Source organism: Trachemys scripta, chromosome 2 (assembly GCF_013100865.1).
Source record: "Trachemys scripta elegans isolate TJP31775 chromosome 2, CAS_Tse_1.0, whole genome shotgun sequence".
Taxonomy (NCBI): domain Eukaryota; kingdom Metazoa; phylum Chordata; order Testudines; family Emydidae; genus Trachemys; species Trachemys scripta.
The window spans coordinates 274,335,585-274,359,864 of NC_048299.1; the positions used below are offsets into that span (position 1 = coordinate 274,335,585).

Sequence of the window (24,280 nt, forward strand, 5' to 3'; positions counted from 1 at the left end):
AAGAGCTACAGTACTAACTGGAGTGCAGACATGGGATTAACTGTCCCGCTCTACTTGGTTCTAGTGTGGCTTCAGCTGGAGTGCTGTGTCCAGTTCTGGGCACCACACTTGAGGAAAGATGTGGACAAATTTGAGAAAGTCCAGAAGATAACAACAAAAATGATCAAAGGTTTAGAAACCTGACCTATGAGAAAAGGTTAGTCTAGCGAAAAGCCGACTGAGGGGGGCCCCGATAACAGTCTTCAAATACGTTAAGGGCTGGTGATCAATTGCTCTTCATGTTCACTGACGGTAGCTCCAGAAATAACAGGCTTAATCTGCAACAAGGGAGCTTTAGATTAGATAGTAGGAAAAACTTTCCAACTCTAAGGGTAGTTCAGCTCTGGAAGAGGCTTCCAAGGGAGATTGTGGAATCCCCATCATTGGAGGTTTCTAAGCACAGGCTGGACAAACGCCTCTCAGAGATGGTCTAGGTTTATTTGGCCCTGCCTCAGCGCAGGGGACTGGACTTGATGACTTTGAGGTCTCTTCCAGCCCTATATTTCTATGATTCGATGATCCATCCTGTCTTCTGCCAGTGCAGTTATTGCCTGTAGTATATTCCTCCAGTGCTCTGTCCAGTCCAATGTTTTAGTTGCTCAAGCAGTGGGGCTTCCACTGCATCCCTTGAGAAACATGCAGAAATATTTTGGTATAGACCGATGTATCATTGGGGGCAGGTGAAAAAAATCAGCCGCACTAGCATCTCAGAACACAAAAATGACCATCCAATAAGCACTATCCAGTGTGTTCGGCTTACTATCTATTATGCTTCTATGGTCTCCGTCACCCCAGGATCTGAGCATCTCGCAATTGTGAATGTATTTATCCTCACGGCATCCTTGTGAGGTAGGGCAGTGCTCTTATCTTCATTTTACAGGAACAGAGAGACTAAGTGACTTTCCCACGGTTGCAGGGGATGTCTGTGGCAGAGCAGAGAATTGAATCCAGGTGTCCCATGTCCTAGGCTTCCTTCCTAACCATTGGACCAAGCTTTGTCCCTTGCGCTGGAAAAGTGTGTGGCCACACTGTGAGCGTGCAATTACCCAATGTTAGGGGCTCAGGACTGAGCAATTTGCTTCCCCACATGGGGGCCCAAGTCAATGGTATTGTTTCTGTTTATATCAGGGCTGACTTTAGCCGTTAATGCTTTGCAGGTTCCTTACGATTATCACGATCAGTTTCACATCATCACTATGTTTTCTAACACGCGCAGGTGACATCTCCTGTCAGGTTTTATTGCACACCCTGAACAGCTCATTAAACAAAATAAACCTGACAAACAAAGCTAGTCGCCGCTCAAGAGCGATGACAGCTGCAGCAGATTTCAGTACAGTAAGCAGTTAGCCAGTACGCGCTCACACACTTTAAGGACACGTACAATCCAATGGTGCCAGATGTGAAGCCACTGATTCTCATAGACGTCAGTGCAATACACTTTTTAAACCACTGCCAGCTTGAAATTAATTTTTTTAACCTACTCTTGGTGCAAGTAACACTGAAGAGGACTATAAATAATGATTTCTTTATCCTTTGTGCGTCTGACAGCATTTTGTGTAGTTAGTTTTACTGCTTTCCTTATATTTCCAGTCAGCTGGTCTATTTCCTGTGCTGTTTGATGCTTGTCTTTCACACAGCAAGAGAGGAGAGAAAACCCTTTTAGTGAAATAGAAAAAGGTAATTGTAAAACCGCAAAATCTGGGAGGGGGGCTCTGCGTGCGAGTAAAATTTGAAGCTACTTTAAACTCTTTTTGAAATGGACCTGATTTTAAAAGTTGACTGTGTCCCTTTAAGCAACACATGCATAACAGGAGCACTCAGTATTGTAAAAGTGGCTATTAATACTCAACTGTAGGCTTCAGAGCCTATGCCGAACACAGTAATAAAAAAGAAAAGTGACTTGATCACAGTCTAAGTGTCTACATGGGGAACAAATATTTGATAATGGGCTCTTCAATCTAGCAATCAAAGGGATAACACGATCCCTGGAAGTTGAAGCCAAACACATTCAGACTGGAAACAAGTCATACTGGTTTTTTGTTTTTTAAATGGTGAGGGCAATTAGCCACTGGAATAACAAGTGTCATGGTGGATTCTCCCTCACTGACAATTTTTACATCAAAGTTGGATGTTTTTCTAAAAAACCTGCTCTAGAAATTATTTTGGAGATGGTCTAGGGCCTGTGCTATACAGGAGATCAGACTAGATCTTCACAGTGGTCCCTTCTGGCCTTAGATTCTACAAATCTATGAAAATTGGGAGCCAGACTGCAGGCAACATGATGTAGAGGCTAAACTGCACACAATCCAACTGAACCCAAAGTCCAACTGCATTTCAGTTTGTTGCTCTATGCCTAAAATAAACTGTGTCTAACCACTAGTGCCCTTCTCACTTATGCAGGTGCAAGTCTTCAAAAGAAAGAATTTAGATTTGCTTTTACAACGCTGTGCAAAAAACCTCACTTCTGATGTGACAGATTATCCTCTATAGGTTCCGGGTCCACCACTTGTTTCAGTTTCACTCACCAATGCAGTAAGGATTTTGCAAATTACATAGGTCACCTTCTTGACCAACCTGGGAGTACTGTTGCTATATCCCTCAAGCAATTTAGTTGGATGCTACAGGTAGTCAGAGACTTGGTCCACTTCCAGCATGGCTTATCACCTGGAGCTTGGATTGGCCTGGAACTTTGATCTGACAAAACCAGGTAATGTACACTTTATGGAAAATCATCTGAATTGCTTCTTGCCTGAATGTGGCAAATCTACTCTCATACCAGATGCTTCACAAAGTTCTGAGCAAACAGTTCTGAGCAAACCTAGGGAAAGGTTTATGGTGCTCTCCCTCCTCCCACCGTGTCTAAAATGTTCCTCTTCCTTCTCCCTCCCACACTCACAGTACCCACCACCCTTCAAAATCTACATAGCTCACACCTGCTTTGGTGGGTCCTTTGCACATGTGAAAAGGAAGTCTCTAGTGTCAGCAGGTTTTTGCTTCTCAGGCTCTGAAGGGATTATTTTTTCTATCTGGGACAGTTTCTTCTTTGGCTTAAATGGGCGCACCAGCCATCTCCTGGGAAGAGCATCCTCACAGCGTCTCTGTTTCCTAGTGCTTGACATACCGAACGGCAAGCCATTACAGCCGAGCATGCCAGCTGCAACTCATGCCTTTCCCAGGATGGTGCCAAGAAGCCTGAGAGGATGGTGAGAAGAGCGTGTCTAACGAGGTTTTATTTTATGCCACAAACATGGCTTGTGATTTGCCTCCTTATTTCCAACCTGTTGCAAACCAGTTGTTCAACGCCCCCTGCTTCAAGTCAGCTCTGCACGTGAAGAGTCCTGCGTACATGTCTCTTCACGCTGGGCTGAATTCTCAAAATTCGGTTTGTGCTGCTTCCCAGCTAGCAATGACTTAACACTGAGAGCTCATGCACAGTTGACACTAACTCCCATCGAACCAGTAAATAAAATGCTCTGTGGACTGTGCAAAAGAAAGAACAGTAAGCTAGATCTTACACCATGTTTCCTCTGCTCTATATGAACGCTCCACAGGTGGGCTGGTTTCGAATGGCAGATGAAGTTGGTTTGCATTTTAAATGCCTTGGGATCTTCTGGAATGGAAGATGCTGTATACATTTAAGGGGGGATATCATGTGTTCAATCAACAGAAGAACATGTGCATGTGAGCGAAATAAACTAGACTAGGCTCAGGTCTCCTTAGGAAAACTTAGCCTTTTACATTTTGACAACCACAGAACTAAAACTCTCTCCTCGGTGGAAGAACGGGGAAGAACACGTGTGAAGCGGTGGATAATGCCAGACACACCACTTCTAATTTTACCACCCTGCACACTGCAATTACTTAATTTGCCAGTGGGATCCAGAGCCCAGACAGTGAGCTCATGAAGACTGTTATCTGTGCAGCATCACCAAAGCATCTCTGTCGCCTTTAGTCTGCTAAGCCTAATGAGGAACAGGAGCTGCTGAGCTGTGGCTGTGAGAATGTAATTTATAAAATTCCACAACTGGTGGGGGTGGATGGGAGGGGAGGGTGTGCGCGTCTGGACAGAGATGGGAGTTTACGCTGAATGCCATGGTGATCAAATGCTGTAACGAAGCAGTTTCGCACTCTGACTCGAACAGCAATACAGTTTGCGCTCCAGAACGTCTCAGTTCTGCCTCCAATAGAAAGTGAGGTACAAGACCAATGAACAAAGGGAGAACACGGCAGTTGAGATGCGTCTTCGATTCTTCTGAGGGGCCAGGAGGCTAAGCACGAATAGAGTGGCTCGCAGCGATCTGGAGATGATAAACATCATGGATACCCAACTCTGAGATTTTGGCACGACAAGGGTGATTAGAGTCGGGTAACCGACTATCTCCCAACACCTGCCCCTTGTCCTCCTGCAGACACAGCCACAGAAATATTTACAGAACAACGTAGTCAACTAACTGCAGTCACGGAGAATACAAAGAGAAACTTGGAAGTGGGAGCCCGGGTACACTAGACTGAGACAGACTTTCTCGAATGTGATTCTTGGATGTATAAACAGGAGCTGTACTGATGCGACCCCTGTGGGAATACTGTGTCCAGTTCTGGTGCCCACAATTCAAGAATGATGTGGATAAATTGAAGAGGGTTCAAAGAAGAGCCACAAGAATAATGAAAGGACAGAAAACCTGTCTTATAGGACAGAGTCAAGGAGCTCAATCTATTTAGTTTAATGGAGAGAAGGATAAGAGGTGACGATCAGTCTGTAAGTCTCTACATGGGGAACATACATTTGATAAGAGAGCTCTTCAATCTAGCAGACAAAGGGATAACAATATTCCGTGGCTGGAAACTAAAGATAAAGTCAGACTAGAAATAAGGCACACTTTTTTTAAAACAATAAGGGCAATTAGCCATTGGAACAAGATTTGGGATGGTGATGGATTCTCCATCACTGGCAATTTTAAAATCAAAGTTGAATGTCTTTCTAAAGGATCAGCTCTACAGTAAGTATTACAGGGAGGTCCTAAGGCCCGTGTTATGCATGAGGTCCAAGTAGATGACCACACTGACCCCTTCTGGCTTTATAATCTATGAATCTGGTCAAAGGCAACCCACTGTATCTATCTGTGGCTAAGGGCCTTTGTCTGGAAAATGGGCCTCAGAGGATCAGAGATTCTCCAAACTGCTGTGAAGACGGTGCTGTGTATTATGCACACTGAGCAACCTAGTGGTGAGTACTCGCAACGGGGAAAGCAGCATCCAATTTCAGATCCAGATATTACGAGCTGTTTTCCTCCTCGGCACGGGTGTTGTGCAAACAAGGAGCTGGGTAACAGGGTGCCCTGCACTCAGAACTGTTCTGTCACTCCAAATGAGTTCCCAGGTACTTGTGATGAAAGGCTGTGGACTGACATGCCTGCAAAGGAGGAGTGTCATGGCCTGTATTATAGCACCACCGCTAGGCCCCAAATGACCAGGGACCATTTGTGCTGGGAGCTGCACGTATACGTAGGGGGAGGCTGGCAGAGATGCTTAGAAGGCTGAATGCCCAATTTCCTTTCATTTTAAATCTCAGTCATAGATCTGAGTTGTAGTATAGAAAGTCCCTGCCCCAAAGACACTACAATCCTAGCAGATAAGGCAGACCAAGGGTAAGAGGAGAAGTGGCAGTATTACTGGCCCCATTTTACAGATAGGGAATTAAGGCACAGAGAGATTAAATGACTTGCCCAGGGGCACTTAGGCAGTTTGTTGCGGAGCCAGGAACTGAACCGAGATCTCCTAAGTCCCAGTCAAGCGACAGGCTAGAGTTGAACTGGTGTCCCTATGAGTTCAAACCTCTATATTCTATTACCAATTCCCCAAGCCACCCCCTCACCTTTCCTGCATTTCCTTCTTACCTCTATGAAGGTGCTGAGCGTGGCATTGGTGGGGTTGTGGGTAATCAGGAACCGCATGTTTTTGTAGCACACCTCCACAGGCGCAGGCCGATTCATACGGGCCATGGTGAAGTGAGGGTGGCAGGGGGAAATAAAGAAAGAAGGACGAGAAGTAAAAAAACAAAACCTGGAGGGTTTTTTTGGGGGGGGAGAGGGGGAAGTAGTTTAAAAAACCCCCAACACAAATGTTGTGCAAATATTCCCAGCTCTTGGGAGTGTGTTAGATCCCCCAACACACACAAAAAGCCATGTGCTTGAAGCCAAATAATAATAATAAAAAATAATAATCTCCCTTTGTAGTGTCAGTTTCCTTTGGGTGTGCAATCCAGAGCCGCCGCCCTCCCTGCCTTCCGTGCCGTCCGGTTTCCTTGCTCTCTTCTCTAGAAAGGCCTCTGCATCGGGGAACCTCCTCACGTGCCGTTTCGCTCCGTCACGTTACCCCATCTGGATAGGTGGAGTACTTGGGAGCAGCGACGGGGGCCCGAAGCGGATCAGGCTGTGGCAGCAGCCAGCAGAAGTCCCTTGGCTGCGAGAGCCATGCACGGGAGATTTGAATGGTTAAACCCAAGGGCACGGACCCAGGGGCAGGCGAGCCGGCAGAGACCTTTCCTCAGTGGGCACAATGTTGTGCGTGGCAATACTCAAAGCTGCTCCCCGGCACCTCCATAAATCCACAGCCAGTCACCGGCAGAGAGAGCCTGGAAGGGAGAAACATACAGGATGAAATCACTTTGGGGTTGGGATCAAGTAAACAGAAAGCTATACCGGGCCATGTACTGCCAAAATTAGTAGGGGACGCAGCTGCTGCGTCTGAAGCCAAAGCCTTTTTCCACCCCAGCCCCGAGCAAAACACTTCAGGAATTGTCACACTAAGGGCCAGCTAAGGTGGACGTAATGAGATCAGACCAACTAACAGCAAACGCTCGCAATAGAAACCAGGCAGGCAAGTGGCTGGGCAGAGGGCTCCTTGCCAGGATGCCTGGGCTCTATTCCCAGTTCTGCCCTTAGCAGGTAACCTTGGGGAAATCACTCTGTCTATTCTCTGCCTCCGTTTAGCAATAGGCGTGCCATCGGCCCAGGTCTGACGGTGCTTTGAGGCTGAGCGACTGTGACGTGTGTTTGTCGGGTGAAAGGTGTTAGAGGAACACACAAGCCGCACTAGTCACCCTGTACATCCTCTGCAAATCGCTCTCTCGCGATGGGGCCACGCAGAGAAACTTGTGAATGGCTCGTCTTCTGGGAAGGCCCATTTTCAAATATGGCTAGCCAGCTGCCCGTCCCGGTCATGGGTGGCTGAGCTCTAGCACGGCCCGTTGGGATACCCCATGGGACGGACAAGCACAGATTGAGCATCCACAGTGCTCAGCCAAGTAATTATCTGCTTGGAAAACATTCACCTGCTACTTGACCCGTGAGCACAGGAAGCAGCTCGACAACGAAGACACCCGTCCCTTCAAAGAAAGGCTCCTTCCCCTCCCCTCCCCGAGCCTGACAGCGCGTGCCTGATGGCGGGTCTGGGAGGAGGGGGCTAAGAGTCCAAGGCCCAGCACTGGAAATGCTCTCCGCCTCCCGCCCAGCACCCAACACATGGAACTGCGAAGCCAGAGCTCAGCTCTCTGAACGGTGCTAGAAGCCCGAGCGTGCTCTGGGAAAGAAGCAGGGTGGCGTTCTCCCCATGGTCCACAGGCCCACACAGGTGGGCAACTGCCTCTACACCACCTGGGGCTTCCTTACTACCGGCACACACCTCATTGCCACAACACACTGCAATTGGCTTTCACAGATGCAGATGGAACCACACCGTACCCTGCCAATCCAACCACGTGGGAATCGAGGAGCAAGCTCTCCTAACCAGTTGGGATCTGGTCCGATGATGATCACAGCAAATCCTTACCCTGGTTGGATTGGCAGGGCGACGAGGGGGAGTGTCCACTGAGAGGGCGGAGCAGCTCACTGGAAAGGGGGCTTGTGTTCATCGGCTTAGGGTACCTCTTCACTACCCGCCGTATCGGCGGGTAGCAATCGATTTATCCGGGATCGATATATCGTGTCTCGTTAAGACGCGATATATCGATCCCCGAATGCGCTCACCGTCGACTCCAGAACTCCACCAGAGCGAGCGGCGGTAGCGCAGTCGACAGGGGAGCCGCGGCCGTCGATCCCGCGCCGTGTGGACCCCAGGTAATTCGATCTAAGATACTTTGACCTCAGCTACGCTAGTTGTGTAGCTGAAGTTGCGTATCTTAGATCAATCCCCACCCCCCAGTGTAGACCAGCCCTTAGCCTAGGACGGGAAGGGTGGTCAGCAGGTCACAGGTGAAAGTTAAACTGCCCGGCTTAGCTCTGATTAACTCACAGCAAGGCATTTCTAGCTGGCTCCATCTGAATGCAAAGGCTTCCTTATGAGAGGCACCGGCGTCTGTGCTCCAGTGCAAGCCATTTCTATTAAAAAACCTGAGACAGCTGCAGAGAAACCCAGCTGTCTGCTCTGTGGGGGGAAAGGAGAGTGGATCCATCCCACGAGCCTTGGAAACGTGCAAGAACAACTAGCTACAACCGAGAAACAGTTCCTGCATCCTCGGAGGTGGGAGGGCAGAGGCGGCACTGGGACCTTCGGGAAGGGTTGGGGGGTTTAAGCCATCAGAGCATGGACTCAGGATTTCTTTAGCAGCTTCGCTCACCAGAAGTGTCCCTGAGAAGATAACCTGCTCTGCTGCGTAGCTTCCCCCTGCAGGAGCAGCAGCGCAGGAAGGCAGCTGTTAGGAAAGGTCTCCCTCGCCCTGGGACAATACCGTTTCTCATTTGTATGATTTAAAGGGACAGCAACAAGGGTTACACGTTTCATCTGTGCTGCTATTTCCCCATTAAATCCCTCTGCCAAATGTGAACACTTCTGTGCTCCAGCATACCTCTGTCCCCACATGCTGTGCCAGGAGCCCCCTATGTCTGATCCACCCTGCAACAGTCCATCCTTTACAGAGTCAATACTGGAGCAGGATTTGAACACGGGCTTGGGTATGCCAGGACAGTATCACATGGGTCCTTTTAAAAAGGCATTTAGAAGTAACAGCTGCTTAGTTCTTTCCATAGATCCCAAAGCACTTTACGAAGCGGCGTAAGGACTATCTGACAAACACACCAAGGTGCGGAAAGAATTGCCCCAGGGCCCAGTATGTTGGGCTGGGAATGGAATTTAGGTCTCCTGGGTACCAGTCCAGAGCCCTGTCCCCTGCAGCATGCTGCCTCCTGAGCTGTGCTGTGATGTTCACACACATTATCTAACCTGTGCTAAGTACACCAGACACTTCAAACACGTTAGCTAGCATGTGTTAACCAGTATGTGCTAACAGCACACCCTTCCCTCCTAGCCCGGACAGCCACAGGAACAATCCAGACTAGGGACTCAGCAAAGGACAGCAGAAGAACTTACCCCACTCCTTCTGCAGACACATCTAGTGCCCCATCACCATGGTATCTAGGCCCTGCTGCCACCGCCCCACAGATACAGTGCTGCACAATTGGCCATGGCCATTACGGCTGTATTGCCTGCCTGAGGCTTATGCCACAGGTCATGGTGAAAGCTCTGCGCCCTCCGGTCTCATCCAGCACAGCAAGTTCTAATGTTGAGGCAGCCTGTGCGTCCAGGGGAGAAAACCAACCTAGCAAGGAAAGATGTCAAGGATTTCAGCACAGGGAAAACACTGGGTCAGGGTTTCGAGTTCCTAGGGGAGGGAGGGGGAAAAGATCTCACAGGGTGGATAATCTTAAATCCAAAGAAAAGATCAGATTCTTTAGGCCAGCAGACTCCAGATGCATCACAAAAGGCCATCGCTCCCCCTATAAGGGAGGGAGACTCCTAAATTATATCTGCCTACCAAAGGGCATTTCAAGCCTGAAGTTTTCTTCTAACTAGGTACATATATGGCCCTAACACCCTAGTATCTGAGGCCTCAATCACCGAGGGGTTTTATCTTCACAACATGCCTGGGAGGGAGGAAGTAGCTCAACTTTACAGGGGGAAGGAAGGCAGAGAGGATATGTCTACATAGCAAAACAAACAAACAAAAAAACCCCACCTCACAATAGCAAGACTCAGAGCTTGTGCAACTGGGCTAAAAAACAGCAGTGTTGACATTCCTGCTCGGGCTGGAGCTGGGCTCTGAAACCTGGTGAGGGGCTGGGTCTCAGAGCCTGGCCTCCAGACTGAGTGGGAACATCTATGGTGCTATTTTTAGCCCAATAGCTACAGCCCCATGAGCCCGAGTCAGTTGACTGGGATTCGGAGACTCACTGCTGTGAGGTTTGGGTTGTTTTTTTTTTTTTTGCTGTGCAGACGTACCCAGAGAGACTCGGTGACTGACTTACCCTAAGTCACACAGGAAATATCTGTGCAGGGCCGGGAACTGAGGCCAGCTCGCACACCGAGTCCCCCTCCAGCTCTTCATTACTGCCCTTGTCCCCGTGTCACGGAGTGGGGGGAAGTCAGGGCCCTGCACCCCTCTTTCTGCGATTTACTGTGACTTTTAGCCAGCCAGTAAAACAGAAGGTTTATTAGACGACCGGAACGCAGTCCCAAGCAGAGCTTGTAGGTACAACCAGGACCCCTTAGTTAAGTTCTTCCGGGGGGGGGGGGGTTAGGGAGCTTAGACCCCAGCTTTGGGGTTTTTTGCGTTTTACCACCCAGCCCAAAACGGAAAGCAAAACCCCCTCTAGCCGTCTCTCTCCCCCTTCCCCCAGCTCCTTTTCTCCCTTTGTCCAGTTTTCCGGGCAAAGGTGTTACCTGGCACCACCCCCCTCCTGGCTTAGGTTACACGCTCAGGTAACTCTTAAGTAAAATCATTCCCTGCTACCTCATCCCTAATGCAGACAGTCCCAGTAAAACTAGACGACATTCCCAGGTCAATTCGCCCCACTCCCTACTGCGTCACACCCCGCAATCGGGGTTTTCTTGTCCTTTGAGTAACTCAAACAAACACGCTCTGCGTGAACGAGCCAGCTGGGGGCGATTAGCGGCAAGTTCTGCCTGAGCCCGAGCCCTATTTTTAGGCAGCTCGACAGCATTTTCACAATCGCAGCCTCTGCATCTCCACTGAAAGCCACAAGGACCCCAGATATCCTGAAAAGCTAAGCCTCCGTTCTAACAAGCAAGATACTGTACCAAGGTGACCATCATAGAAAGAGAGGAAGGCGGCGGGACCCTGGATTCAATTTCTGCCTCTGCCACGTTCCTAGTGTGACTTTAGATAAGTCAGTCCCTTAAACTCACTTCTCCCTCTGTACACTGGGGATACGAGCACCGGGACGTTAGATAAACAAATTAGCAACTGTGAGGCACTAATATAGAATATCAGGGACCTCAGGAGGTCATCTAATCTGACCCCCTGCTCAACGCAGGACCAATCTCCAGACAGATTTTTGCCCCAGATCCCTAAATGGCCCCCTCAAGGATTGAATTCACAACCCTGGGTTTAGCAGGCCAATGCTCAAACCACTATCTTGGGGCCCATATGAGTAACCAAGATAGAATGATAAATGAGCTTGTTGGTCCAGGTGAAATGTCTCCTTTCACAGCCCAAAAGCCTCAACAATTACAAGTAGCCAGCCGGGACTCCTTGGTATGAAAAACAGCAGCGTTTCAGAAAGGAGCTGGACTGGTTACTGAGGCCTGCGCAGAAGTGGCTGGAACCAAAAGGTCAACAAAGGTAGATCACTCATCCCAGGCTTGCTGTCTCCAAGCTCCAGGAGCTGACAGTACCTCACTCCTGTCACTCAGCCAGGAAGGGGAGATTTGATAGGGTCTGCAGGTCCCCCCTGCGGGAGAGTCCTTTGCCAGATGGAGGGCGGCCCTGCCGTGGAAGGGTTGGGGGGCAGACAGAGCTGGGGCCAAGGAAAAAGGGGAGAAATGAAGGCTCTAACAATGATGCACTAAATGCCCCTCTCTCTGCCCAAATTAAAGCAAACTAGAGGAAGGCCCTTTGCGACAATGCTCACTCTCCTATGGATTCTCTCCTATTTGGGTCTGAGAGGATCGTCATTAATAAATGCTACTTAATAAAAATAAGGGTCTTCCCTCCCTTCTACATTGTTCTGCGTTTGCACAGCACTTAGCACAGTGGGCCCCTACATAATGCAGCAACACAAATAAATAACAACACATCTCCTCCCAGCTGGACACACCATCTCCTAGTGGAAAGAGCACTGGGCTGTAGTTGGATATAAGTAGCACACTCCCTTGCTTCCTTTCCACCGGAAATACTGTATTCTGCTCCAAAACCAAACAAAACCAAGGCCAACTTAGTTGACTCTACGGAGGAAGGATGGCCCAGTGGCTAGGGTGCTAGCGTAGGACTTGGGAGACTCGGTTTAATTCCCTGCTCTGCCACAGACTCTGTGTGTGACCGTGGGCAAGTCACTAAGTCCCTCTATGCCTCAGTTTCCTCATCTGTACAATGGGGGTAACAGCCCAGCCCCACCTCACACAGGGGCACGGTGAAGATCAATACATTAAAGATTGTGAGGTGCTCAGATAGTATGACAATAGAGGTCAGATAGATAACTTCGCCTCACCTCATCCCCCAGCTTTGGCTGATTGACACCAGCTAGACAGAGCACTTTGGGCTGTAAAGAGCCACTTGTTTGTGTTTCCAGGGGATACTCCAAAGCACAGAAGATCAAAATTGCACAATGTGCCTGCTGAGTGCCATGTCTTTCTGCTTCAAGATCATCCAGGCACATTTAGGTTGTGGTTCAGGGGGCAGTCTGCAATTGGACAGCTAAGCAGTAGCGGGAGGGAAAGCAGTGGGGGAAAGAAAATAAACATAACCAAGAAGGAGGATTCATTTCAGCTGGCAGCTGATTTAGTAGAGCAGGTTTGCTGGGAAGCAGGTTTGTAACAGTCTGCTAACAAAAAGCCGGGGAGGAAGGAAGGCGAGAGTAATCTCTGCCTGGATTTACAGGATAGGCAGGAGATTAAAAACAACCAACATGCGATTTAAAGAGAGATGTCATTACGAAGTGTCAGCAGTGCGAGCCAGGGCAGGAAAGCAGCTCACACTCACCCCTTATTTCTGGCTTGGAAAGCTGGAAGTGACCACTTTCAAAAAGTGCAGTCAACAGCTGGTGCAGCGCCGTGTCCCTGCAAGGCTCATGGGCTAGAAAACTAATCACTGCTCAGTGCAGTCACCTACTGCCCGAGATAAAAGGGAAATGGTTAAAAGCCATTTTACCCATGTTACAAGGAGAACTCTGTGCTTATCTCCCCCCTTCTGCTGGGCAAATACAACACACACTCACTGACACACTGCCAAGACACAGGAGCTGCCCTAAGTGCCACCTTAGGAATACAAACGTGGAACTGGTTCCTCCAAATGCAAGTACCAACTGCCACAATTAAAGCTGATCTGAGCCGGCCGTCACTGAGAAAACCCCTTCAGCATCAAGATATTTTGCTGTTAACCCTCTGTAATGGAGCAGCTGAGATTCGGGACTTTACAGCCACAGTCTGGCTAGGTTTCCAAGCCACAGCATGCAATTTATTACACACACGCAGGGAACAAAAGCGTATCCGAAATGTCTATCTGTATCTTACCTTTAAGTGGCTAGTATCCAAGCAAACACAACACAGCAGGGTAGGAGAAACCACACGCGATTTCTGCCCTGAATAACTCACTCCGCTTGTAACCAGTCAGCCTGCCCTAAGCAGCCACATGACACTGACACCGCTCAATGGTTAATGTCAAGCAAATGCACCTCTAATACTCTTAGGTCAACAAAGCTTTTCCCCTCTCTCTTTTTTTTCGGTTCTTCAGTCGGGGCCAGTTCCTGAAGCATGAAATCGGAGGCGCATTCCACTTAGAAGCCTCCCGAGGAACTGGAAACCTATTAATAAAGCTATTAGTGCCTGAGAGGTAGACTGACAGCACAGAGAGCGTCCCTGTGTGCAAATAAGTAAACTGGCAGCAGCAACGTGAAACATCCAGGCTGTAAGAAGGGGCGTGAGGAACATGCCAGAGACATACGTCAGCAATAGCCATCCTGGGGAAGGGAGAGTGCAAAGCAGTTCTAACAAGCCTTTCCCTATTGAAGTATAGATACGTGACGGATGCAGGCAGTTTCGGGAACCGGGTTTGATGAGACACGTACAGCAGCTCCAGACACCCAGGTCTTGGGGTATATGATAAGAGGCCGCACATAACAGCTGCCCACCTGTATTGGAAAGCTGTAAAATCGATGGGGGAGGTCGGTCCATAGGGGTCAGTAATGGGAGAAGATTAAAGAAAAGAAAAATGGAGCTAAAATCCCTTCCCATGGGGAAATTTCTGGCTGTGGAGCAGTCTCCCAAGAGAACTGGTGAAAACCCCAGTGCTTCAGTGACCTCTTGAATCTGACTCATTTCAGAGAGAGAGAGAGAATCTGGGGCATTTTTCAGGCAGCCTTTAGAGCAGCTCACTCCGGTGAGGGAGGATTTTCTTGTGCATTTCACAGTAAAACACATTGTTAAAGAACAGCCAGATTCAATGGCCCCTCATTTAAGCCACTGCTGCTCCAGAGCCCTGAAACTAGACAGAACCCTTGTGTATATTCCGCATGGAACAATTGTGGACAGTCGGGAGATTGTGAACGTGGGAGAGATGGAGGAGTTCCCTCATTTCTACGACTCGAGGATATCCAGCATGTGGTCTACAACCTGCCTGGCTGAAGGAGACGCTCCCCGGAGGCAGCCTCCCCATTTGATCACCCCACTCAGCCACTAGCAGACTCTTGTTTTGAAACTCACACCTTCCCCAGGTCACAGGCTGCTTAGCTCTGCGTGGCCAGAGACTCAAAATAGAACATAAGCACATAAGTAAACTGACACGGGAGGCAGCTGAGCAGAGCAACATCTTTGTTCGGTTCTCTCTCGGTGTAGACGCAGCACAAAAAAGAACTGGAACTGTCACAGCGCTTCACAGCACACCTGAGGGAGGAGGCTGCTATCAGAGGCGTAACCCACTCAGTGCCATGCTCTCTACCTTTTACACTACACGAGACACCATGCTAATGCCGCATTATCCAGCATTCCCCGTTATTCTTTCAATTTAGCGGGTGCCTCTGAAGACTGCTGACAAACATCCATGAAGGGGTTAAAGATGGAGGGAGAGGGTGATGGGCTGTCCAACTGCGGGAAAGAGAGCTAAAAGCAATGCCTGTTGTCACTGGGTTATTAGAATTATGAAGCACCTGAGGACCCCAGTGTAAACACACATTAACAGCTCGTCTCCCCCTGCAGAGACGGACAAGATGAAGGGAGTGGGGGTGGGAGAGGAGAGAAAGGAAATACAATCATCCCCATTTTAAAGAGGGGGAACCCAAGCACAGAAAGATGAAGGGCCAGACTGTCAAGACAGCTCCGCACGTTGGGCGATGAACAGTTCTGGAAATCTGAGCTCTCTTGAAAAATCGGACAGTCAGCTCTTTCGAGTCCTAATCCCGTGCCTGAACCACAAGCCTATCCCTCCTCTCTTACCTAGACTCTGTGGCGACTCAATCAGGGCCAAGTTTTCCCATTAATGGGCCTGACCCCAGACCCCCAAATCCAAATGTAGGCCCCTAGTTTCAGCAACAGCCCTTTGAAAATTGCTGTGGCTCTCCACGGCAGGAAGTATCCTAGCAATGCTCCCCAACACCCTGCCCACGCACCGGCCCAGCAAGTCTCAAGTGGACAGAAAAATAAACTGACATGGAGACACAGCAGATTTTCCTAAGAAGACCACCACTTGTGATCCCTCCCGCGACACTTACATAGCCACTTTCAGCAGGCGAGTCAAACCAGCCACTTGGCAGAAGATGACACATGGCAGCAACACTGAAATGGGCAGCAAGTATAAATGAGAGTGGGGGGAAAAACCAAATGGCAATGGTTTTTCACTCATTGTGTGAGGCAGTCCTTACCTGAGCTGGAGTTCTCGCAGATGGAGACATAATAGCAAAGCATCTTTGCTGATGAATAATAATTGGACAGATCCCCTCCCAAGGAGGAGAACCTCAGGGCAAGCGACCTCTGGGGTTTGTGGGTGTGCCCCAGTTTGTCCAGTCTCCCCAGTGTAATGACACAACAGGAGGAGCTCCTTGCCCTGCCCTGCAAACCCTCTGACGAGGCAAACCATCTTGATGTGGGGCAACATGGACCTCTAAAACTGTGTCATGTTTATGCAGCACTTGGCACGTTCAAGTCAGTGCACAAATAACTGATAACTCAGGGCACTGCTCCTATGAGATGGGGAAGGATTTACCCATCTGTGAAATGGGGATAACAGGCTGAGGTTAACTGACTAGCCAATTTCCACACAGCGAGTCAGAGGCAGTGCAGAGATTAGAACCCCCACCCTCAACTCCTGCCCCAGTCCAATGGGCCACATGGCTTTTCACCCCCACTCTCCACAGAACCTCAGTGGAAATTTGGTTCCCTGCCTGGGAAACTTACTTTGTGTGAATTCCTTTGCGCTAATGTAAGGCTGTTGGGGTTTTACCCTCTGAGGGCAGTACGTGGAAACCGGACAAGGCCAACCAGATACCACACTCTGTGAGAACTGTCAGCAGCCTGAAGCATTCCAGCACAATCGATGATCCCATGTCTGAACTTATCACTGTACAACGTAAAGTTAGACTAGATGTGCAGGCTATCCTCTTGCTCCCTGGAGATACCAGCCTGGGAGGAGCAGGAGGAACTCTCTCCTTTGTCCAGCTAGTTTTCCAAATGCTAAGAGGGAAGTTTCCTAAACTGGCACAGAGGAACTGCATGTCTACAGAGGAATTGCATTCCTCATTCATTGCTGATACCTACACCAATCTGGGATGGGGAGGAACGAGAATCTGCAGGAGAGCAATGTAAAAGGGGAGCTAAGAACATACTCCATTTGTACTGGTGATCCCTCAAGGGGCACCCAGTGACTTACATTAAAAAAACCAAACCCATAACAATCAGTGCTCCATGCATCTTAACAAGAACTCTATCCCCTCTTACTACAAAGGATAGACTGGACAGAAACGCTATGCCTTCAAGTTACAGTCTTGGCAATCTTCCCTCTAAAACGTCTAGGCCCCTGACAGGTTTCAGAACGACAATCTAGCCCATTCACCTCCAACAGATACCGGGGAGCAATGCTGCTGCAGAAACGCCGAGAACCCCTCAATAAAGGTAGATGACTCAAGTCAGTCAGCTTGTCTGTGTGAAAGTCCTCACCCTGAGTAAATCAGCAGAGTTTTCCAGTGACCTCTAAGAGAGTCGCAGGTAGCTACTGCTTCCCATGTTACAGCCTGAGTCAGGAAGAGAAGCAGCTCACCTCACGTTTTCTCCAAAAAACCGCCACTATTGCACGGTGTGGTTCCCCACAGCATCCGCGGGGCTCAGTGAAGTTGAATTTCTAGGGAGAGGGTCCCCCCTACTGCCTGAAGCCCCAAGCTTCGAGAGACGTCTTTCCCAGTCTCGCTGCAGCGAGCTCAGCGCCTGGAAATGCTTCTGAAATCTTACCCAAAGCGAGGACGCTAGCATGCCAGCCCTGGGTGTCAGGATGACAAACTCCTTCCTTGTGCGCTGGAAGTGAGGAGGTGGACACAGTGTCTTACAGCCAAAGTGCTAAGTTCTTCTAGTCTCCTCCTTTTAAAACCTTCCCGGAGGAAGCGACCTGATGAGGAGCAGATCCTCACTGTCCTCTCGGGAAGTGAAGTAGCTGAGTATCACGTTTCCGAGGGCTATTAATAACCCGTCACATCACACAGGCTTGCCCAAATCGCCCCCGTCAGGATGCAGCAGCTCTGACGGGGTTGTTTTGAAAGGAGTATCCGGTGAAAGCCCCTCTGCACTTCAGATAAGCACTGAGGAACTTCTCTTTCACTGCAGACACCTGCTTTCTATATTTAAAACCCTGCATCTGTTGAGTATGTTCGGCTTGGCTGAAAACAAAGCTGTAAAAGGGTACAAAGGGTTTTTTTGGGTGGTTGGGGGGTGGGCAGGGGAGTTCACATAGTGAGACAAAGCTTGACATTTCCACTAGCTCCCTGTTCCTAGAAAAAGGAGAGAAACATACAGGGCCTTTTTGTGGTCACTGCATCACGGGGAAACAAAAAGCTAGCAGCTGGCCACCATGAAAAAGAATATTGACTATTAACGGGCAAGCAACTGTTATTAATGGCTGTTAAAATCATGAGTCTTCTTCCCATTAGTAGATGGATTATTATTTGCAACATACTAGTGCCCAGACACCACAACTTTGTCAGAGCCGCTTCGTGCCAGGTGCTGTACATATGCATAGTCAGAGCTGGGCCCCTGCACCAGAGAGTTTACAGCTCGGATTTTTCAAAAGGAGTCGCAAGAGAGTTAAATGCTGAAATTTCAGGGAAATTCTATGGGATTTGGATCGTGACTCCCTCGGGCTCCGTTGAAATCCCAGCCTAGGATTTTATTTATGACAAAACAAGCGAGTGAAACAAGCAGGAAGAGGACAGGCCGGCAGAAATTGAGGCATGTTTTTGCAGAGCTTAGGTGCATTCGCAAAGTTTGTAGGGGGGGGGATGCGTGTGCCCACGTGTTAGTGTATGTGTTATTGGAAGCCGTAATCGCAGCTGGCCACCTGCCTATCTATTATCAGCTGGCAGGATGCTGTAGGCAGCACAGTAGAAATGAGTCTTAAGGAGGGATTTGAAGGAGGATCAGTGAGTGATCAAACTATTAACTGAGTCAAACCCAGATTTCAGTCACATTGAAAGCGATAGTGACAGCGTGAGCAGAACCATTTTCCCCACGCTGCACAGGTTCACTATAGAACTGCTAGTTGTACAATGGGAGCGTTTGGTGCTTTTACCCTCCTTGACTATAAATAGAGTTTCTCGATATCCGAGCTCACTACAACCGTTCCAGCTGCTCTTTTTACTAGGAGCTACAGGACAGCACATGCTTAGCATACATTCTCTCTGTGCTGGAACAGCTTTCGTGCAAAACTAGAATGCACTACGTTTCAAAATAGGCGAAGGATGGTCTCATAGCTAAAGCACAGGACTGGGACTCAGTTCTCCATGGGAACTGCCAGACTGGATCCACGGTCCAGCTAGTCCAGTATCTGTCTCTGACAGTGGCCAGCATCACATGCTGCAGAGGAAGGTGCAAGTAACTTCCCATTAAGGCAGATGTGGGATAATCTGACCTTCACATTAGGTGGTCTCCTAATCTCTAATCGATAGAGATTGGTTTAAACCCTGAAGCATGAGGTTTAATATCCCTTCCAAAACGGATGTTAGCATTATTTATAACAACTCTGGCTTCTGGGATCCAGGTCAACACCCAGGCCCTTTTTTAATCTTACTAAGCTTCTGGAATGAAGAACATTCTGTGGCAGAGAGTTCCGCCGTGTATTTCCTTTTTTTGGTTTTCAGTCTCTCCCATTTTAGTTTCACTGACCACCCCTTGTCCTTGTGTTCCCAGACGGAGAATGAAAGTTCCCAATTTACCTTCCCTACACTGCTCACTCTATATCAGGGGTCCCCAACGCAGTGCCCTGGGGCGCCATGGTGCCTGCCGGGGCATCCATGTGCGCCCGCCTACTGGCTGCCGGAAAAGCAGCTGCCGAAATGCCACCGAGAAGCAGCAACGTCAAGAAGCGCTACCATCGAAATGCCGCCGAATTTCAGTGGCATTTCAGCGGCAACGCCTCTTGATGCTGCTGCTTCACGGTGGCGACGCCTCTTGACGTTGCCCCTTCACGAATTTCGGCAGCGACACCTCTTGATGTCGTTGCTTCACGGCGGCATTTCGGCGGCTGCTTGTCCGGCGGCCACGGTCCTCAGCGGCTAGTCGTCCGGCGCCCGCCCCACGGAAAAGGTTGGGGACCACTGCTCTATATTATTATTCTTCTTACTCATCTACTTTCTAAGATAAGCAATACCAATATTTTCCATCTCTTTTCATATGAGAGCTTTTCCTTCCCCTCTGTCCTTTTCACCACCAATTCTCCATTCCTGCTTCTGCCACAAACTTTCTGGTCAAGTTACTTCACTTCTGTCTGAGTTTTCTCATCTGTAAAATGGGGATAACATGGCCCTACTTAACAGGGAGGCGTCGAGGCTAAATTCATGTCTGGAATGCACTTTGGGGCCCTGGAATACAAGAACTATGGATTCTTAAAATGTATAGGTTGGCAGGCAAATGTGGAGTAAATTACCAATAAGTGCTGATCTCTATGATTCACCAATATTAATGGTTACAAACTGGTTACATGCCACACCTGTCAAGCATCAACACCCAACGGGAGCATCACTGAAGACTTGCGAGAGCACAGACATAATGGTATTCTATGAGTCCTTCACTGTTTTCATTCCACATCTCTTCACGTTGTGATCATCAATTTCTACAACTCTGGACTTTATCCGTTACAAAATCCAAAGACAGAAAGCGATAGAATTACAAGAGATACCTGCATAGCGACAGTCTGTGATTGGAAAGCTTCACTTGAGAGGATACTGCAGCATTGAAAACTACGTAGGACTTTCTGCTGGGGATTTTACATCACTATAAATGGAGCCTCTCTATACATAGAAGCCAGGACTTGTGTCTGACCAAGGTTATAAAAAGATTCTGAGTTACACTAGTAAAGTGTAAATGAATACATATACCTGCTAAGAATGAAAGCCACTACCACTAGCACAAACTAAAACGAGACGAGAATACTTCTCCCACCGCTACTTTCTCCCAGTCTCCACTGGTCTCTATGTCATGGTTTCATAACTGGGAAGGGAAACAGATATTTGCAAATATAGCTGAATTTTTCTTCATGCTATACAATCCCAGGTAATGAGATTTACCATACATTGGCTTGAAGTTTGAGACTTGATACTGTCAGGGTTGAATCTACTGACGTTTAAATGATGTTCACCCGTTTTAAAAGTATCTTTAATTTTTGCATATGCACCCAGAAACAGAAATGCTTCAAAAATTTAAAAATATTCAGCCATGAGCTACTAGGATTCCCACCAGTATTTACACTAGCAATTCTTCCCAACTTTGGCAGGATGCACACAAACAGACCATAAAAATCATGTCACTCAATTACCTTCCTTACAACCCACACAATTTATTCACTGAGGGCCACAGGTTTATTCAGCACTTTAAAAGACACATGAAAAGACAAGGAGAAGCTCACAATCGAAGCACACCAATCTCATTTCTGATAGTTTCAGAGGCTGCTACCACGACAACTTCTCGAGCTAGAAACAGTGTTAAATGTTTCCCCCTTTGAAATGCTCAGTACCCAGCTCTCAAGTGGCAAGCGGTATTAGAACACTAGTGCCTCAAGAGATTTCATCTTCTAAAGTTACACCAGAATTATAGCAAGGGAAGAAGGAAGTAAACCGAAAAAGAATGACACGAGTTATATCATCTGATATATCCCGACCTATCCATGTTCAAAGCACTTTGACACACCAACCTCAATATTTCAGGATCACCAGTGTCTTCTAAAGAAAGAGCAACCAGTAAGAAAAGACTGAAATCGTTGGCAGCTCTCTTCAAGCATTCCACTCCCGGCTCAATATGGTCAAGACGCAACTTGATCACCTAAATCATCAGAAGCTATTTTGGAATTTTATCCCAAGTATTAAGACCAGCACATAGATTGAGAGAACAGAAACCTGCATTCCACAGATGAAACAATTTCTTCTTTTTAAGTATTGTGACAGACCCAGACCAGTGGGGTACAGGAGTCTGGTAGAGGGCAAATATACTGGTCACTGGATGAGTAGTTTTCTGTTTCCTGCGTGACCAGAGCAGGGGCTGCTCTAGAGTAATCAGGAACCCGCTAGAACCAATTAAGACAGGCAGGATAATTAAGACACCTGGCGCCAATTCAGAAACTGCTAGAATCAACTAGGACAGGCTAGCTAATCAGGGCACCTGAGTTTAAAAAGGAGCTCACTTCAGTTTGTGGTGTGCATGCGAGGAGCTGGGTGCAAGAGGCACTAGGAGCTGAGAGTGAGAAGACATACTGCTGGAAGACTGAGAAGTACAAGCATTATCAAACACCAGGAGAAAGGTCCTGTGATGAGGATAAAGAAGGTGTTGGGAGGAGGCCGTGGGGAAGTAGCCCAGGGAGTTGTAGCTGTCACGCAGCTGTACCAGGAGGCACTCTAGACAGCTGCAGTCCACAGGGCCCTGGGCTGGAACCCGGAGTAGAGGGTGGGCCCGGGCTCCCCCCAAACCTCCCAACTCCTGATCAGACACAGGAGGAATTGACCTGGACTGTGGCTTCGACCAGAGGGGAAGGTCTCGGGGCTGTTTCCTGACCCACATGGTGAATCTGTGAGGCGAGGAAAATCCGCCAATAAGAGCAGGACCCACCAAGGTAGAGGAGGAACTTTGTCACAGTATCCACAGGGTCCAGCCATTGCTCTGACAGAGCTGCCAGTTCGCAGTCTTTATTTACTCCCTCCAGAGAGTGCTTTCTGCAAAAAGATGATCTGTTTGTTGACAAAGTGTTAAGTAGCACGCTTCACATAAATCTCCCTATTTATTATCAAGGCTGCATGCACATTCATCAACTATTGCTGCGCACTTAGCAGCTGCTGCATTCCCCTTCAGTGTCACCACACTACTGGTGTTTATCCTTGGGCTTCACAAAGTGCTTTGACAGGCTTTTACAGATGATCCACAACAGCTACTGTATATAAAACCAAGGCAACTCTGGGGGTCTCTTCAGAGAAGTGTGGCCTGGTGGATGGAGCACTGGCCTGGGACTCAAGAGATCTGGGTTCTATTCCCAGCTCTGCCACTGGCCTGCTGGATGACCTTGGGTTCAGATGACCCCGTGACTCAGTTTCTCCATCCATAAAATGGGGCTATGATACTGATGTCCTTTGTAGCACACACGGAGATCTACTAGTGAGATGTCCTATATAAAGAGCTAAGTATTATTATTAGTTCTACTTCCAGGTTTGCCAATCACCATAGAAACTCAGGGTTGCTATGCCATAGAGGCATCTTGACCTATATCTGAAGTAATACTTGGCAATTGCAGAGCACCATCCCGTTAAGTACAAGCATTAGGACAGCATCTCTGAGAGGCAGATAACCTCTCCCCCCTCCATGTAAAATGTGTTTAAGGCCCCGCTTTTTGAAGTGCTAAACACCTGAGCTCCCTTTGAGCTCTGGGACTGCTGTGCGTACTCTGTAACTTTAAAAATCAAGCCAGTAGTTCAGACTCCAACTTCAACAACCCCAGCTTGACATGTCTGGCCCAAGGCCATGCCTGAAGTTACATGGAGTCAATGGGAATGGCCAGGGATAGAAGGTAGGAGTTCTTCATGTTCTAGCCAGGCTAAGAGTGCATTTTCTTGTGCCAACTATAACTCCTGGCAACTTTTATTTTTTCTTTCATCTAAGCAGACTAATTCAGGTTTGGCCAACAGAAGCACGCGCTGGACATAGAGCAGTGGTGGGCAACCTGCGGCCCATCAGGGTAATCCATTGGCGGGCCGCGAGACAGTTTGTTTACACTGACTGTCGGCAGGCACGGCCGCCCGCAGCTCCCAGTGGCCGCGGTTCACCGTTCCCGGCCAATGGGAGCGGCGGCCAGCATGTCCCAGCGGACGCTCAATGTAAACAAACTATCTCACGGCCCGCCAGCGGGTTACCCTGATGGGCTGCATGCAGGCCGCAGGTTGCCCACCACTGACACAGAGGCTTCTTACCCACCTACAGGGTGAAGAGATTTCTTGGGCTCCCAAGTAGCTAACCCATGGCCCTCTTGCACTCCAAACACAGGCACTGCAATTATGACAAGACACTGTCAGAGCTAAATAGCCATGCAAGCCCCGGCAGAGAAGCCCACATCCGCCCGTGTGCTTCTGTCCCGGGCATTAGTTAAAACAGGGACAGAAGCAGCAAGTGGCTGACTGAGTTGGAAGCAAATTCAGGGTGTTTCACTCCAAAGCGGGTGCCAGGGGTAAGAATTCTTACAGGCTTGCAAAGAGATCCATAGACAACCTCAGGCCATGCAAGAGTCCTGGGAAAAGCTGAGCCTCTGAGTGCAATGACTGCCAAAAGCCAAAACAACCCCCTTCCATCCTGAAAATAGTCACCCAGAAGGTTTTCTCCAGGGAAAAGAGAATCTTCTCTCCCCAGTCACTGGCAGCGAGACTGTGAAGGAAATACAATTCCTTGTCAATCAGAACAGACCCATTCCCAGAATCTCACACCTGTACGGGAAGAATTAAGCACATTCACTATTTAAGGAGGTATTTCTATAAGCCAACCCACAAAGCCTGGCAACCTACTCATGACCTAC

The 24,280-nt window shown here is 48.5% G+C and overlaps 1 protein-coding gene across 8 annotated transcripts in view; it reads right to left on the reverse strand.

Annotated features, from left to right (window-relative positions):
* Nucleotides 1-24,280, reverse strand: part of PTP4A3 (protein tyrosine phosphatase 4A3) — a 175,615-nt gene that overhangs the window by 34,879 nt on the left and 116,456 nt on the right. Inside the window, exons 1-3 of one of the 8 annotated variants that reach the window (XM_034763694.1) lie at nt 13,561-13,929; nt 13,031-13,155; nt 5,934-6,670 (exon numbers count right to left, since the gene is read on the reverse strand). In XM_034763694.1, the coding sequence (XP_034619585.1) occupies nt 5,934-6,038 (105 nt within the window). In that variant the 5' untranslated portion in view covers nt 6,039-6,670; nt 13,031-13,155; nt 13,561-13,929. The other 7 variants (XM_034763696.1, XM_034763697.1, XM_034763700.1 and 4 more) reach the window with 7 other exon arrangements.